This window comes from Aphis gossypii, chromosome 2 (assembly GCF_020184175.1).
Source record: "Aphis gossypii isolate Hap1 chromosome 2, ASM2018417v2, whole genome shotgun sequence".
Taxonomy (NCBI): domain Eukaryota; kingdom Metazoa; phylum Arthropoda; class Insecta; order Hemiptera; family Aphididae; genus Aphis; species Aphis gossypii.
Window position 1 is genome coordinate 52251260 of NC_065531.1, and position 19499 is coordinate 52270758.

The 19499-nt window shown below is 23.4% G+C and overlaps 1 protein-coding gene across 3 annotated transcripts in view; it reads right to left on the reverse strand.

Moving 5' to 3' along the window:
• Positions 1 to 19499, reverse strand: part of LOC114121782 (cyclic nucleotide-gated cation channel alpha-3) — a 101683-nt gene that overhangs the window by 16012 nt on the left and 66172 nt on the right. For all 3 annotated transcript variants that reach the window (XM_027984240.2, XM_027984239.2, XM_027984241.2), the window contains exon 3: positions 357 to 541. In XM_027984240.2, the coding sequence (XP_027840041.1) occupies positions 357 to 541 (185 nt within the window). The remainder of the gene's footprint in view (positions 1 to 356; positions 542 to 19499) is intronic.

The following is a 19499-nucleotide window of genomic DNA, read 5'->3' on the forward strand; positions in this document are numbered from 1 at the left end:
ACCGATATAAATTAATATAAATATTATAAAAAAATAAATATTGGACTATAAATATAATACATAATATATATACTTTTATAGATTGATATATATATTTTAAGAATAAATATTTTCTCGTAGTTATTATAAGACTAATTTTAATATTGAAGAATTTAATTGATTTATTTTGTATTTAGATATTCATAAAACTTATAAATACTATATATTTAAAAAAAAAAAATGATTTTAAATCATTACTGTGCATTTTTGTAAGTATCTATACCTATATATTTATAAATAAATATTTTGAGTGGCTGGCTTTATAGTTATAATTGTTTATTATAAAAAGAAAAATCATAAAAAGTAATTAAACTGACCTGAGGTGGTTTTCGATTAACCCCGAATCTACATCCTACCAAGTCGAGTAAGCTTTGTCGGCCAGCAGAAAGCCTAAGTGATTCGACACTGGATTTAGTACCGTATCTTACTGGACTTCCAGTATCTAATCTTGTGCCAGATATGCTTAATCGTTCGCCAATCCGCCCTGTGCTAGTGATTGTTCCTGAAAAAGTGAATAATTAATTTTCAATAATGACATGAAAAAGTTTAACTATAGAATTGTACATAGTATTAGAGCAAATCTTATTAAATTATTAGTTTTTAAGTATAAATTAAAAAAAAATTATTAGGTTTATTATTTCATTCAATAATTATTCATTAAGAAATGCCTGAGTAATTAATTTTCTTTTAGTCAGTACTTTCAATAATTTATTTTATACATAAAACATTACGCATTTAAAGTAGCGTTGTAAAACAAAAACCAATATTTCAATATTTAATCATATACTAAATATTCAATTATTTTGTACAATATTTTAGAAACTTTAAAATTATTTATCAATTTATATTTTGTATGAAAAAAGGAAATTCATTGAAAAAAATTATTTTTATTCCGAAGAAAGATGGAAAGGATTCATATTTATTGCCAGTCGTTTTGACGGTCTGGAAAAACAAACGGATATGGTTTATGACCGTAACGTTTTGGACCCTTCCGGCCAAACATTATTATTTGCGCTTTTTGCTATTTATCATACTTTTTTTTTTAACTTTGATCCTATGTTGTTTTTTCCCTTCATTCTAGTTTGTAATGTGATTTTTTCGTAGTAAAGGCGGTGGAAAGAGAATCGTATAACAAATAATGTAAAAAAAGGAAATTGATCTAAAGCAGAAATGAAAAATGCATAAGTCTTGTTTTAAACCAAAGGTTTCATAAATACTGAGTTCATTATAAATATAAAAAAAAATATTTATTTTGAATAATATGTAAACCGGGAACACTCATCAACTGTCAGCTGTATAGAAGCATTTAAGTTTCTCTTGCCATCGATTAGGCCATTATAATAATGTATGTAGTAAAATTGAATTCAATGAAATATTATTGTATACTTAACTAAGGCCACAGTAGAAGTATATATTTTTATGTTCTATTATAATTACATTATGATTATTATTTTATTAATTAAGTGGGTTGAACTAATTTTCTCCAAAAACATAATAATTAATAGCTTACAAGTTAATATACTGGCTTACCATAGTATGGTATGTGTAATATGCTTGTGGTAAGTAGATTAAAATTAATATGCACCTTTTTAAATGTTATTATAGGTACTTAAAAAATTATAATTAATTAAAATAGGTAAGTATTCATAATAATTATCATCTGCAAATTACAGGTGCCTTTTTATACGATTAACATTTTTTGTATAGGTACAACAAAATTATTTATATATTATTTATATTGCCACACATTTTGATTGAATATTTCAAGTTTGGATTAAACATAATTGATTTTTACATACTAATATAACAAAAGTAGTTTTATTTCCATTTTCATGCTTTTTTTTTTTTTTTTTTTTATGTTAATTTCCTTTATTCTTAAAAATGTGCTATAATTTTTTTTCATTTAGCATCAACCAGATCTGATTTTGTATTGGAAACCACCCCCAAGAAGAAGATTGCTGCTAACTTACTGTTCTTAAACGTGATTATAGACATTAAAAAGCTATAATATATCATTGTAAAACCAAATTATTTTAAGTCTTACTGGGAACGAAATACAGTATAATGAATACAATAATTTCAATACTTTCATTAAATTTTTGTATTTATTTTAAACACTTAAATTATTTAAACTATTACTAACAAAGAACAATTTGAATTCTTGCTGATTTAAATTATTGTAGATACTAAGATAGTTAAAAAAATGCATTGGTTGTTTGTTACTATTTTTTTTGAGTAGTAGAAAGTTTTCTTAAGTGTCATTTTGAGTTACCCATAGATCCGATAATCTAAAAAGCCATTGATACTTAAAAAAAAATGATAACTACATGTATAATGTGTATATTTTTTTATAGTTTTCTTTAATATAAAGAACATTTTACCAATAGATTAATGGTCAAATACTTGATGGGTAAATATTATATCATGTTTAGGACTGTTATTATTATTTTAAAATGCTGTGGGTTTAATTTGGGATTTAAACGTTTACTTGAATTGGAGTAATAGAACAAGAAACAATGAACACTTTATCAAAATTGTAAGTCACTGCAGTCATTTATTAATTTGCATTAAGGGAAAATGAGAAGAAGCCTTCTGAGCTATATTTTCTGCGGCAGGTTGGAATTACTGAGATTGATAGTCGGCCCAAGTATATCTTTGCGTTTTAGCCTTTAGGACATTTACAAACTGCCAAAAGAATTATGCAGAAAATGCAAGAGATATCAAAGTCCCTATCGCAACCTTCTGCCAACAAAATCCTTACATATAAAGAGAAAATCCGTTACGGTTAACAAAATGAGAAACCGTTGCCAAGACGATGTACTGCATAAGATAACACGCTTTAAATGTGTTCAAGTATATAGCAATAAGAATACACTTTAATGAGTAATAGTTAAGTCTCGCTCATTTAGTGAAGTATCACTAAAGATTATATCTAACAACAAAATATATCTAGAAGTATTTGATATATTAATGTAAATACCATTTTTAATAAGTTTATAAAATAAATATTTTAAAATTTTTGAGTTGATAAAAGGAGCTATATTCATTTTATTTTGTATTTTTATAAGGGAAATTTTTTAGGCAGATTGAAAATTTAAAAAGTTTTATTTTAAAATATTATGCAATCTATAGGGTAAATTGTAAGTTGAAAATTATTCGTTTAAAAGTTGTATATTTAAAAACTGTTAGACATCTAATTATTGAGTTGTTATTCTAAAATTTAGAGTTTAACAAAACGATGATATATCTCTATTATTACCTCTTTAATTATAATACAGATTATAAAGAATATAATATTATAAAAACATTCGTATTTATTATTCGTAAAACTTATGATTATGACGTTATCTCTAACATTCAATCAAATATAGACGGTTTTATTAATCCATTAAATCAAATTGATGTGACTTTGTTCTTATTTAAAAATCATATTTAAATTTGGTTGTGTATTAAAAAGCGTTTAAATAATATGACTATTTCTTTATTATTTTAGTTTTGAGTTTAATGTTAATAACCGTCATTTATGAATTGATTTTTGTATTTTAAAATGGATTTCAATTAATAACATTGAAATATTATTGCATTTGGTTATTTAAAAAATATTTTTATCCGTTTCGATGATAAATATTTATTTCACTGTTCATATACATGTTTCGTATTCATGTGACATATCATATTCAATTATTGTCCGTCCTTTTTTTGTAAATAGTATCAAAGTTTTGATATCGTGAACAAAAAAAAAGAATACAATAGGTGAGCGAAATAAATTTAAATATACGTAGTGGACTGGCAGTGGTATGATATATACTGATATTCGATACCTGATATATCCGGCCGAGAGGCAATCAGGGTAAGTAAGTGATCCAAGAGTTGTGTCGTCACTCGTCTTGGTGGTAGGGAGGGATGATAGGGAGAGAATATAGATTTTGGAATAACAATAACTCGACATCATCGTCCAAACTCCAAAATATACAACTTACTGATATCAGATATGATTTCATATTGCTACGTGTGTTGTCAACTTATTGTCAACATCATCGTCATCATCATCATCATTATCATTGATTTCGTTGTCGGACCGCCATAATAATATTATGTGCACTGTGAAAACTAGAAAATTTCAACTTTATAATAATCTTCCGACTAGCTTATTATATACAATATGAGCGAAGTCTTCGTCAATTGTAAGAAGCTATATATGATTGGGGATATTCGTGATCAACAATTTTTATTAATAAAAATAAGGTTCATATTTTATTCAATTGTTATATTATACGCATATTGGTTGAATATAATATTTTTCCATTTGGTGTATTTAATTTTTGTTTAGCAGATACACATATCATATATTTTTTAAATTTATCATTGGGTAAATAGACAGTGTTGAAGACGGATGTTTGTTTTAACTAATAAATGCCGATGTAATAGTTTTGGTAGAATCGATGGTGATCCCGAAGTTAAAGAATACGGAGCAGAAAAAGTAATAGTTTTGAGTATAACTGGCACATAAAATGGGACACTGAATTGTGGGAGATGGTTCCTGCAGGTCATGTGTTGGAGAAATTCGATTTCCAGTGGGAAAAGTGCGATTGAGCTGCTGAAATGGTTGCCGTAATGTTACTGGGATTAGACTATGTTATGTTTCCGTTAACGCTGGTGATGACGACGATAATTTTTTACGTGAAAATTGATTCAAATTATATTTAACTATAGCAATTTAAATTGTATTAATGCACCCTAAGAGTATTATTGAAAATAGTAGAATCTAATAATTTTTTGTTGCACAACATTTTCAAATTATAAATAATAGTGCTCCACTATTTTGATAATATAAAGTGATGGAAAAAAGACTTTTCTATAATCAGGTTTTTTCATATATATAATTTGAACGGTGTACGTTTACAATTTAATCGCATTGGATGTAATTCCCAATGTTACTGAATTCTTCAAAAATGCAGTTAGTAGAGTAATTGTAATAATTTCATAATAACTAATTTTTATGTTAGATTCTGTGGAATAATGAATTATATTGGTTTTACAAATGTATTATTATTTGTTTGTCGTAGCAGTAAAAATGCTTCAAATTTAAACCATTTGACGGTGGTCTTCACCTCTTGTAAAAAATTGGATCTGTTTGGTTTTTGGTAATATCAAAAATAAAACAAAAAAATTAATACATTTAATGTAAAAGTGGTGAAAAAATTATATAATAGTAATAATAATAATAATAAAATAAAATATATATTTTACATAACAACAGTTTTTAACAAAATGAATAATGTTTCAATTAAAAAATGAATAACCAATACTTGCAATTTTCATCTAATATTCTTAATAGCATATAATATAATTTTTTATTTTTGTTTTTTTCCTATGTTAATAATGATCGAAAAATTTGAAAATGTATTACAAGGATTATCATAATACTTTGTTTTTACTATAATATTAAAACATATCGGATAATACATAGTACCTATACCTATGCACTATTTATTTGTATTTTTCTTATTTGATAGACTATAGTGTTCTGTGTTATATAGTTTTAACTAATAATAAGTTTAACTATAAACAGTGATAGGTACCAACCTAAAGTTAAATATTAAGCTAAGTAAAAGTCAACAGTTTACACTTAAAAATTAATAATGTATTGTAATCGACATCGTTATTATATTTTGAGAAATATTATAATATTAATTATAATTGAAGGTATAATAATTTTATTGAAAATATTTGATAGATTTAAATAGTTAAGTCATATAATTCAAGTTACGTATAGTAAGGTGCTATAATGTACAATAATTATGATGACTTTCACGATTTTATGGGATATGGTAAGTATTGTATTAGATGAGTTCTAAGTTGTAAGGACATTATTTTGTTTAGCTAAACTATTCAAATTATGATATTCAAATCATAAAAAATGTAGAAACTCATATCATAATGTGTATTCTCGCGATCACTGTGTAAAATCACATTACATTATTTCAGTTTTTACAGTTTCACACACAGTACACATACTTGATGTAGCGTAATATCCCGATGAAGTTTCGAAAGCATTTGGAGGATTTATCTTTACAACGAGTTACTGTTGTTAACATCGACGTAAAAAGCATTTCCAAATAATATTCGTACAGCGGATTTGATACGCTAGACGTCTGTCAAAATATGAGTTGTTGTATACAAGCATTTTCGAAAGAACGCATTAGTACATTTTATAAAACGATGTTTCTTAAACAAAACTTAACTTTTATAGCAACCAAAATAAAAATAAAAAAAATAGCTTAAAATAGTATTTAAATTAAAAATGTTTTATATCAGATATTTTTTGTGAATTTCAACCCGTAATTTTAATTTGTTTTAAGTTGTTGAGTGTTAAGACAAACTTTATCAACAGTATAGTTGTAGAAGTGTGATTTAAACTAGGTCGAGATTCATTATTTACATGATTATATGATGAAATTCATCTTCTTTAAGTTGCTATTTATAACTTAAATGAATTCCAATCTCATTATGATTTTAGATAAAATACATTTATGAAGATAATATTTAAAAATTGTTATTATGGAATATAATATCATTATTGTTATGTGTTTAAACTGAATATTTTAATTTATTCGGAGGAGAAGTAATAGATTTTATTATTTTTTTTTTAGGGAATAGTGGAGTGTTGTAAGTTTCTAAAATCAATATTTTATAAATTATAATAAAAATACAACAAAAATTGATTTCCGAAAAATTATCATTTTTAATTAAAATATACAATTTTGTCAAAATTTGAATTTTAAATGTCTATAAAAAAAAATTGTGAATGTATTTATTTTCTATATTTTTTAAATTAGTGTAAAATAAGCTTATAATGAAGAATATCGTATTGTATTTTTAAGTATTTTAACCTTAGACTTATCGATAAATACAAATCACTTCAATATTGCTTCACAAGCAATTAATGTTTGGTGGAATTTTCATGTTCTTATGGTAATTTTTTTAAGCATAAATACATAAAACGTGAACGTTCTAAAAATATTCTCGTTTTCCAGTAGTTTTTATTAGTTTTTCTCAATTAACTAAAAAAATGTAAAAGGGTTTTTTTAATTTGCTTAATTTTGTATAATATGAAAATACTTTAAAAATTGAAGATTTGTGTATCTATAAATCTCCAACACGCGGTGACTGATAAAAAACAATCAGAATGTAAAAAGAGTAATATTAACCATAATTGTATAATAAATAGTATTAAAAACATGGCGTTTTTAAAAATACTTTAATTTGAATTAATTAACAAAGTGATGTATTTTGCAATAATGCTGTGGATTATTATAAATATTCAATATGCTCATTTAACAATTATATTGCAGATTAAAATGTATTAAAATTAAAATACCTACATGCGAAATTGTAAGCTTCAAAAAAATATTTGTTATTGTTTAATTGTATTTTATAAAATATCAATGAATGTAAGGTTGTGGTGTTTTAACTATTTTTAGAAATACCAATCTATAATTAAATAAATAAAACATGTCTTGATATTTTTTAAACGTTTATTGAATAGTATACTCAGTTAAACATTTAAATATTTTTACCACTTACCTATTCTTATTTAATTTTGTTTTTTTTTTAGCTAAAATCTAAGATAAAAATATAATTATGACACATTTATTGTATTACGAGTTGAATAGATCGTTATCAAATAGAGGTAGAAAACAATTTTTCTTTATTTCTTATATTTCTTTTTCAAAAAAAAAAAAAAAAACATTAAAATCTTTTTATGAAAATTTGTTTTATAGGTAGGTAAAAAAAATAATAATGACTGACATTGGCAATATTTCACAAAATTAAAAATCTTTCTTATATTATGATAAAATATTCATTACTATAAAATTATTACAGATAAATTATATTCGTTATGGTAGTTACAGTTATTTCACTACTTAAAACTGTTTAGTCGTACTCATGTAAATTGTATTAATCGTATAACTTTTTAATACAGTTATATAAGTAATAACTAGGTCACTAAATAATATTAAAGTATAAGTAGAAATGCCATTTTCGCAGTTTTTATGGTTTAATCATAAGATATTTTAATAACAAGAATACAAGTATCTAGTATATAATATAAAACGTTAACTATATTCAATTTTCATAACACAAATAGTATCAATAATAATTGAACCCATAATATTATAATCTATATTCTATAACAATTGTTAATATTATTTTTTTCAAACAAATTGCTTGTTGGTGTGGTTTGTTATAAATTAATTTTTATAACTATTTCAGAATGTAACTTTTATATTTTTTTAATTGAGATAAATTGCTTACTACAAATAGGTATCGATACTATTTGTTCGAATTCAAGAGCATCTGTTTTTAACTTATTTCTCAATATATTTTCAACTTCAGAATCAGTTACACATAATACTAACATTTATCAATATATCATAATAAAACAACAACGATATAAATAAAACAACATATTGACCATATTGTAGATTTGATTTAATAGTTTCACACAAGAATGTCTATTTCCAATATTGTATCGTGAAGTGAATATTATTATTATTATTTTTATGCAATAGGTTTAAATTTTTCTAACATATTGATTCCAACTTGATGATTATTTTCAGTTTTGATTAAAAATACAAAAAAAAAAAAAAATAGTTTTGGTTCTTAGTAAAATCAACCAGTTTTTAAAAATGCATATAATTAATATATACAATACTCATATTATATATAATATGTATTATGAAGAATAGAAAATAATAAACATGTTGTATTAAATATTTTATTTTCTAAGTTTTACACTTGCTGATGTGCTTTGATCGATTGTATATAATCATGATAAAAAATTGTGGCACAGAATAGTATTGAAATTTAAAATATTATTATTAATATATTGTCAACGAATGATCAATATTTTAGATTACTATAAAATGTTGTAGGTACACAAATGATCTTCAAAATAAAATATAGAAACTTAAATAGTGATTTGTTACTATGTCAATTTTAAAATTAATAGTAATAAACATTAAGAGGACGCCATACTTGCAGGTATTGTCTTTGTCCTTTACACACGTGATGCTTAACATTTAAAAACTGTTTTACGCGGAATGACTTTACTTCCTCGATATTTATATAAGAATTACTAAAACTATAAATTGCGTTGAAAAGAATTTTATCTGTGTTGTAGCGTTTAAATTTTTTTAATAGTTAGTAACCAACATTTTTAATAATTAAATGAAAAAAACCTTATGTTCTCAAACCGATAACTTTAATTATATTCATATTATTAAAAAAAATAAAACACTACGACACAGATAAAATTCTTTTCAATGCAATTTATAATTTTTGTAATTCTGATATAAATATCGAGGGAGTAAAGTCATCCCTCGTGAAATAGTTTTTAATTATATAATACGTATAAAAGACGAAAATAACATATGCAGGTGTGGCACCCTCTTGATAGATTATTATTGAAAAATTTGAATAAAATATATCAATAGCATAACAATTAGTATAGTAGTCTAAACTTAATTTTAAATTATTTATTTCAGATCATATAATTACTTTAATATTATGATATGGTTTTGTTTTTTTTTTTTGATAGTAAGCTAGTACCTAGTTGTAAAATTACCCAATACCGTCTCGTATATTGCATAATATTTTATTTTTTACACATATTATATGAAATTGATATTATAAAATGGAGATGATAATTTATTATTGAAAATCATGTGCTAAAAAGTATAGGTATTAGAATAAAAAGAATTTAGAACAATTCAATAGTATAAACTATAAACGATTGATTATAGTAATATCTCTTTCGATTGTCGTACATATGATATAAAACACGATTGGCTACTATTCAAACGTCAACCCGACGAATGAAAAATATTACATCAGTTCGGTATTAGATATTTCAATGTCACTGATCTATATGTCATTGTACAATAAAGCATTTTAGTTGCAATGCAAATCATTTTTGAAATCGTACCTAATTCCAATAAAAATTATGCAGTGAGTTAAATATATTATTTTAACAATAAAGCTCACTCATTACTTTTTCATCACTTCTGATTGAACATATATTAAGATGTACTTACGTCGGGGGGTGGTTTGTGTTTGAATATGATTAGAGAGTAAATTCGACTTTATACTTCAGACGATTCGAGAGTTGTACCTATATTTAGTTACAATGCTTTAATTGTAATTTCGTTTGGATGTACTTACATAATATTATATAATATGTAGATATAGAGTATGTAGAGTGTAGACGTATAGTAATTTACATAGAATATTAATACATTTTATGATAATAGATCCGATAGACGATGCTATAGTCTATAAGATAGAATGGTCATAATGGTGATTGCTTTGCCATTCTGATGTTTTCGTGGACTTAGCGAAAGATAATGAAGTGATACGTTTTGCATGTAGATTTAAATCACGTAAAAAACAAAAATAAGAAAAGATACCTTCCTTTGTAGAAATGAAAGAAAATGAAATGGTCGACGAAGCAGCTTTTCTAGCAACCAAAAATAAAACATATTATTGAAAAAATTATCCTGTAATGAATTAAATAGTATAACCATATAAATTAAAAATACGAATATCTTATTATGGTGAAACTGCCTCCTGAGCTTGGACGACGTCAAAATATTACTATTATTATAATAAGAATCAGACATACTCTTACTATGTTACAATGCATTTTCTTCTAATGAGAAAAGATCATCCAACAATATACAATAAACGTCAAACACGCATCACAATAAAACACATAATTATTTGAAAAATGCCTTATACATGCGAAACAACATGAATAATTCTTAATCCTCCAATCTACATCAAAGAGATTCTTAATAAAGAACATACTTCAAAAATTAAGTTAACCTCAAAGTGTTGTTTTACTAAAATCTAGATTTATCAACAAAATAGTATAATTTTAACACAAAATAATTATTTATTTGTCGTAAATAGGTACTACCAAATTTTTGTTTGACTTTCAAAAAAAAAAAATAATAATAATAATAATAATAATAAATTTCGGCTAATAACCTTAGTTTCTGAAGCCAATACATTTTTCTTTTACATAAAAAAAAATAATAAGAAATCATCAGTGTGTATACTTGTGTTCCGATGATGCCGCGTAGTCCGTTCAAAGTTATTAGGATAAACGACTGTACGTTAAATGTATATTGTACTTATTATATTGTAATGGCGTGAACACTACGTACGACCAATACACATTTAGTTGTTTTTGTTGCTGCTATTTATATTATATTATACAAAGTCAAAACACGTTGCCGAAACTTTGGCGCTGTTTTATATTTAAGTTACACATACACACACATACACACACACATGATTAATCAACATTTTAACTCTCCTGTCTATCACTTTTTACCATGTTCACTATTTCATGTTTAAGCTTCTGAAAATCAAATCTTCCTCTCTTATCCATGCGATTAGGTTAGGTATCGTAGCATTGGGCATGTTTTATTTTGTTCATAAGCTCATGTGTTTATCGCGTATACAATATCTTTGTATCTGAAGTCTGTTAACTATGTCATTATCGTCTCTTCTCCTACGATGACAACGATTCAAATATTGTAGACAACTTAACAACTTTATGTTCAAATATTGTTACGCCAAAAATATTCGATTTTATCAAGATTTGAATTTTAAACTTCATAAAAATACAATAGGAATTTATATTTAACTTAAATTTGTATATAATTTTTTTTTCATATAGATATATTTAAGTTGTATTTCAAAAATATACTTTTATAAATTCAAAAAATTTCTATGGATTCATCACTTATCATTATTTATAAATTTAATATATTTTTGTAGATGTTTATCTTGTATTTTTATAAGTACTTACCTACGCAAATAACACGTGATCCAAATAATTAACTAATTTGCTTGACCAATTTTGGTTATTTCTATATTCATTTTATTCATGATTTAATTTAACTAATCCTATTAAGTATAAAAAACAGTTACATATTTACTCCATAATTAATAATTCATTAGAACATCAAAACAGTGTATTTTTGTTGATTAAGTTAAAACAACTGCACATGCTTTGATTATTAGTTTTAGAATATTTATAAAGAATAACAATTTATTAAATTAGAATCAATAGTGAACTTTTTTTTTAAAATTTCACTATGATGAATTTTTGTAGTGGCATACAAATAGGTATATTAACTGATCTATGATTTAAAAATAATAATATAACATTTTATAAATTACGTTAGGTGAAAAAAAAATTCGCTAAGAAAATTATTTTACACATTTAGTAGTAATTATAATATTACTAATATCAAATTATATGTATACTGTTTATATAGATTCATATGTATCATTTATATTATATGTTAATGTATTAAGTTTTGTATATATGTTATTGTAATGTAATTTACTTGAATAATTGAGCAATTAGGCAAATATATAGAAAATAATAAGTCTTCTACTTTATTTGCATAATTTATTTGAATAGCCAAATACATGTTTACTTCTGACTTTTCTTTTAAAACTATATTTTAGTTTAACGTTATGTTTACAAAAAATAAAAATAAAAACTCAGTCCTTTATATAATACATTTTATATCTCTATATCCTACATCAAACTATTTAACTATGATATATAAAATAAACAAATAGTTTCTATAAAGCATAACATTTAGAATTATTGCACTATTTAATATATATACTATATACATTATACATACATACACATATAATATATGTATATATATTTAAATATTTTTATGTAAATCTAAATCAAAAAAATCTCAGCAATAATTTATTACGTTAAAGCTATTTATTTACTTTAATTTTTATTTTAAATTAGTTTTTGATGTTCTTTATTTTTTGTATTTTAATTAATAAAGCCCTTTTCCTCAAAGGGGATTCAATTATAAAATAATAAAAGTTCGAGAATGATGTTTCTGTTAGTAGTTTGGGGATTAATTCAAACAAGCGATTGTCGTAATATAATGAGAAAGCTAAAAACTACAATGAAAATACCTAGCCAAGATACCACTGGAACAATTTAAACAAGGAGGAACAGTATAGTGCTTCTACGTAAATGGAGGAAGTAAAAGTTAACTAACGTTAAGAAAACGATATTACAATGAGCGAATTACAATAAACAATTTAATTAAACAAATGAGTATTATATTTAAACAGTGTGTTTGCAACGCCATAAATGAAAATATAAATAGATACATGAATAGTTTTAATGCTCATAGGTATTATATTTTGGGATATCATGTAAGAGAATGTATTATATTATAATATTGCATGATATTATTATAAATAAAAATATAATGATGTGTGTATCTTAAATCTCGTTTAGATGAAAAACATATAGCATAAGAAACGAATGATAATTAATTAAAAAATACAATTATTTTTAATGTTAAATTAATTGTTCTATTATATTTAATCTGGATTTGTAGGGTTTCGTAATAATGTAAGGAGATCAGGGGTAAACTGATAAAATTCGCATTGATTGCCTGTACATATAGGTAATTAATAATTATTAAAATGTGACCTAATTTTAATGGTGAATCGTTAAACATAAATGAAGTATTTTTAAATATCCAGAATTGTTTCAACAAAAATTTCGATATTTATAAATTTTTTAAAATAAATTGGAAATTCACGTTAAGATATTTCTATATGAAATATATACCTAATATACATATATTTTTTTTAGATATACTTTAGGCCACTTTTAACCTAACTTATATAACTCAAAATTTAATGTCATCTTTCTGTAAAGTAGTATTAATAGATTTATAGTATTAATGAATAATATTTTTAAATAAATCAAAAAGATCATTGAGTATAGTCTTAATTATATTATAATACTATACGTAAAATTGTACAATTAATATATATATTAATATATATTTATTGTTTAAATAAGTTATTTCGTCTAAATATGAATTTAAATTGTCTTTAAAAAATAACTGCATTTATTTATAATATATTTGAGATTTTAAATTTTCAGTATGAGCCACTCATCTGGAATCTTGTATTAAACTTAATAAAAAACTAAAAAAATTTGAAAATTTGACATATCTCTCAATATATTAAAATGTGTTAAAAATAAATTCTATTATATAATGAAAATGATAATAATACAATTTTTTTTTTAAATGTCTGTTATCTATTTTTATTTGTTTGTGAATTACAACAAAAAACTAAAATCGTTTAGAATCAAATAGTTATTGTACGGACGAATATCCGATGTTGTAAACATTTGAACTTAAAATGCTTATAAATTAATTTGGATTTATTTTAGAATTTTTTTTGTCTACGGACGAGGATAAGACTCCGTAGATCCATCACTGATTCTGTCGGAACCCAAGTTTTGACAAATGTTAAAGTTTTTCTATTCCCCTGTCAGACATATACATGTTATGCATGGTATTACATAGTATGTATATAATTTATATTAGGTGTATAATGTATTCAAAATGATAAGCGTATCGTTAATAATTAATAATTCCAGAACGGTGTTTAAAATGTTTTCAATTAAATCTGTGTCAATGCTTGTCAATTTTAATTAATTCATACTATATGTACCTGCTAATTTTATATTTATAATACTAAAAATAAAACGAAAAATTATGACATTAACGCTGTTACAAGAATTTAAATTGTATATTTTCATTGCTTGCATAAAAATGGAATTGAACAAAGAAATACGAATTATTATGTTTTTAAATTGTACTAATGTTGTTAAACTACATAGATATTTCTTTAAATATACAACTACAGCGTTATTTATTTCTTCTTAAATAGTACTTTTAAATATTTTTTAAACATAAACATATTTAAGTATCATAAACTCTATCCTAATTTTTTTATTATTATTATTTTTTGAAACTTTGGTGACAAGTTATCTTGTATTTAAATGTTATTTTAATATTACATCAAATATATTACAATAATGATACCTATAGGTATTTAATACATATAAATAAAATACAGTGAAAAGTTGTCATTTGATAAAGACATTGCATTTTTAAATATCTATTGTTGTATACTTGTATACCTAAATCATTTAATTTTAAAAGTTGAATAATTAAATTGTTTTGGTCTGAGTTTATTCCGATGGATGCGAGTTTAGGTTGTTGGATATGTTGAGGTTAAGCCGTCTCTAGTGCTCTGATAAAACCGTAGGAATTCGGTTAGGATGTATTTTATTATTTCTAACTTTATACCACAGGTTTCGTATGGCCTCACCCTAAAGTTTTAATTTATTATACATTTTTAAATAGTATCATGATTTAGAAACAAATATATTACCTTCAATATAGGGTATGATACAATTGTATTAAATCTTAATAATAATAACAACAATATTATATAATAATAATACTATTATTCTTATTATTTAGATTTTTATTATCAATTATCTAACAAAGTATTTTAATACAGGTGATGTGGTTTAATGAATAATTTTAATACTCAAATATTGGTTTTTATTAGAAGATACTATTAGAATAATACAGGTAATATCTAGGTTTTCTAACTTACTAAAAAAAAGAGTGTATACACTATATTTCTAGACTTAAAATGTGTATCATGATTCATTTCTAATAGAAATATTAAATAGAAACAATTAGTTATTATGATTTTATTCATCGCATATAGATAGGTAGGCAATGTCATTAGCTATCGAAGTTAACAATATGCTATATTAAAAAATTATATTTTTTATTGATGAAACCAAATAATTTTACTCAGATTTAGTTCTATAATAAATCAAAAGAGAAATAAAAAATCTATGCATAAAAGCCCTTTTTGTCATAATATTCAAAGCACAGTAATACAGTGCTAGCAACCAGATGTTCGGTATAATACATGTTCTCAAGTAAAGTGATAGTGCGATGCCATCTCATTTTTTTGAAGTGTTTCCAAGTTAGGTAAATATTTTTTGTTATGAGTTTCATCTGTAGTTTATTTTTCCAAGCACACTACAGTGTTTAAATATTTGTCTTTTAATAATAAACTCATATAAATAGTTAACTGTGACAATATATTTATACGTATCTTATTATTCAGTTCATTATATAAACACTGACGTATCTATCAATAATACATTATTAGAAGATATGTCTATTTGTTTATGATTTTTATTAAAGCAGTTAAATTGTACATATTGTAAACGTTTTGTTTAAAAAGGTTCGATCAAATTTTATGAACTGGTTAGGTATATGATTTTTGGTTTAACCAATTTTTATCCAATGCATTGTATGCAAAATAATATTGTTATACCTTTGTGTACATAATAATATGTTAATAACGTAAAACGTATTATTCATGACATATAAATAATAATAACAATAATAATAATAAAGGGTTATGGATTTTGAAAAGATATATGAATATAATATTTCATTCGTTTAAAAAAAAAATTTAAATCACGCATTTCAATTTTGGTGAAGAGCAGAGTGAAAAAAAAAACTGAAACCTACGGTTGAGATATATTTATATCTATAAGAAATAAACAAATCGCATTCGTATCCAGAAAATCACTAAATCTACATAGGAGTAATAACGTTATGTAAGCAACAACGAAAAATCAATTGGCTCACTGCTGAAATGGGAAAATATTACTTTTCCAGAGACTCCATTTCATAATTTTCAAGAAAACTCTAAAGTAACGTACTCTTCATCAACATGTCAAAGTTTTTATGCATTTAGTTTGTTTGTTTTATTCAGTTACCTATCTATTAATTTATATTACGTTGATTTTGCAAATAACGCAATAAAGAATAATATCACAACTGAATGTATGACTAGATAATGAACTAATAATTATGAAAAATGGGGTGTTGATCAATTGCCCTAAGGCCTCAACAGTAGTTTTTGTCATTTAAAAAATTTACTAGTAAGTTGTCCTTACACATTATTATATTCATGATTATAATCCATAAAATAGGGTAAATAAATATTTAAATACCTAATAAATAATAAAAATTGTATTAATAATAATAGCTCACTTGGTACAAAGAGAGAATCGCATTATCGATATATAGGTAACGAGTAAGAAACAAAAAATATATTAGGCTTTATTACAATACGTGTGTTATTAAATATAAATTGAATAAATTGAAAAATGAATACATAAATATATCAGAAGTATATTACTATTATAATATACCAACATTGTTTTCAAATATATGTGTTAATTATTATAATTTTGAAAAAAAAAAACGTTTTAACCATATATTTATTTTGTAAATTTATTAAAGTAAATGTTTTATTGTATTAAAAATTATTTATTAAAACATTAAATTTATTACTATATTAAATGAATATGTGGGTAAATTAAGTACTGATAAAACAATGAATTGACAATAATAATTTAACCTTTTTATTTTATTACACATTATTTGAGTATACACTATTTTGGTATGTAGAATAAAAGCGAATGCATAACTCCAATATTACGATCAGTTGATTAATTATAACTTATTAGTTATTATGTACTCCAAAAACACTAAAGTTTGAATAAAAAATCACGAATTTTAAAATTTATCTATTTTATAAGTAAATATATTTTTTATTTGATTTCTTATCAAGTGAATTAATAAAGAAATGCTCTTAAAACAATAAATAACTATTTAAAATACATAACAAATACATTATGGTTTACCGTACACTGTTTCGAAATACATTTAATATTAATATTATAGTATTACCAGTAATAAGAATAAAATACATAATTAGTTATAACTAGAAAGCTAATACAGTTTAAATAAGTAACAATGAATATTGAATTTGAAGTGGTATAATTAAAAAACAAATATTATTCCAAAAATTGTTATATAAATGGTAAATTGTATTTTTGGAAGTTTTATAAACGGCCAGGACAAAAATTTATTACAGGGACTTAAAATTGTATGTGGGAGCCCTGCAGTTAGATCTATACTTTAAGCAAGCTATGTCTTATGAATACAATTTCAATGAATATATTAAGTATATATGATATCTTAGGATATTATAAATAACGATCAATAATAAAGACAATTTAAAATGTTGAAATATATTTTCATGGACGTTTATATTGCGAAAATCTGTAACAGTAAATTAATACGATGAATAAAAAAAATATATGAAAACCAGGTTAAATGATGCGAATAAATTGGTTTCCAGGCTACTATAATATTGAGATATTTTTTAGGCAGAATGAGAATTCACAATTGTGTGCAATATATATTTTAGTCGTTGTTGCACAGTTTTAATCAATTTACCTCAATCCCTATTTACCATTATTATTATTATTATTACTTGCCATTCAACCATTTAACATATTAATCAAAAGTTTGAAAAAATAAGAAAATTAGATTCACGCTTTTGAGTCATCAAAATAAAAGTAATCAATGATCAATTTATACAAAATGTCTATCAAACTGACACTAAAAAAATAAAAATGAATTAATTTTTTATTTGAAATAAAATCTAATTATTATCATATAAGGAACCCAGATAATACTTTTTACTTACCTAATACATTTTTTCAAGTCACCAAAGAAAACATCAATAGATAAAATAATTTAAAACAAATATCATTATTATTTATTAGTTTTATTTCGCTACGGTATTAAGTATTCAAATAGTAGTTACAAGCTAACAATATATTTTCAATATTTTCATGATATTTAAAATTAAAAAAAAATCATTTAAACTCCGGTATACAATTTCTTGGTATACGAGTATAATATTATGATAAATGAAAACACTAATTTAAAACTCTCAACATTTAATTAATTTTATGAAATGAATGCTTACAAATTTATGAATTTTTTTCAGAAAATCTAATTACCCTATGTTGTAATATGATTATTCGCACGAAAATGTATTAAAAAAAAAAATCATTTACTTGTATGTTTGGTACCTAACGAACAATGTATAAGTTTATGTGAAGTTACCCATTATACTTTTACAGGTCAAGCATGGAAAATTATGTTTGATGAATTTTGTTTATTATTCAGAAGAGATTTTTAAAGTCATGTATAGTTAATTTTAATTACATTTTTTGCACTTCGCTGATTACTATACTATACATCATAATTTTGTACTTTTATTCGTTAGCTTAATATTTTATGTAATTTTTGAGATCATTTTATTTGTGAACATTGTTTTCGTAAAAGTATATTTTTATCTTATTATAATAAGTTTTTTCGAATGTTTGCCAATTTAATATTGTATATTATATAACTGCAGAATAGACAAATCCCTACAAACAATGTCACGTTTTATTGGGACGAAACTTAATAAAAAATAAAATTAAGTTAAATATTCGTTTATCAATAATATTATAAATGAATATTCGAAACTATAATATTGTTTAAAAATGAATAAATTAGTTTAAAGATGTTTAAATGATTATGTCAGTTTTAGTATATAATCAATATATATATTATGTA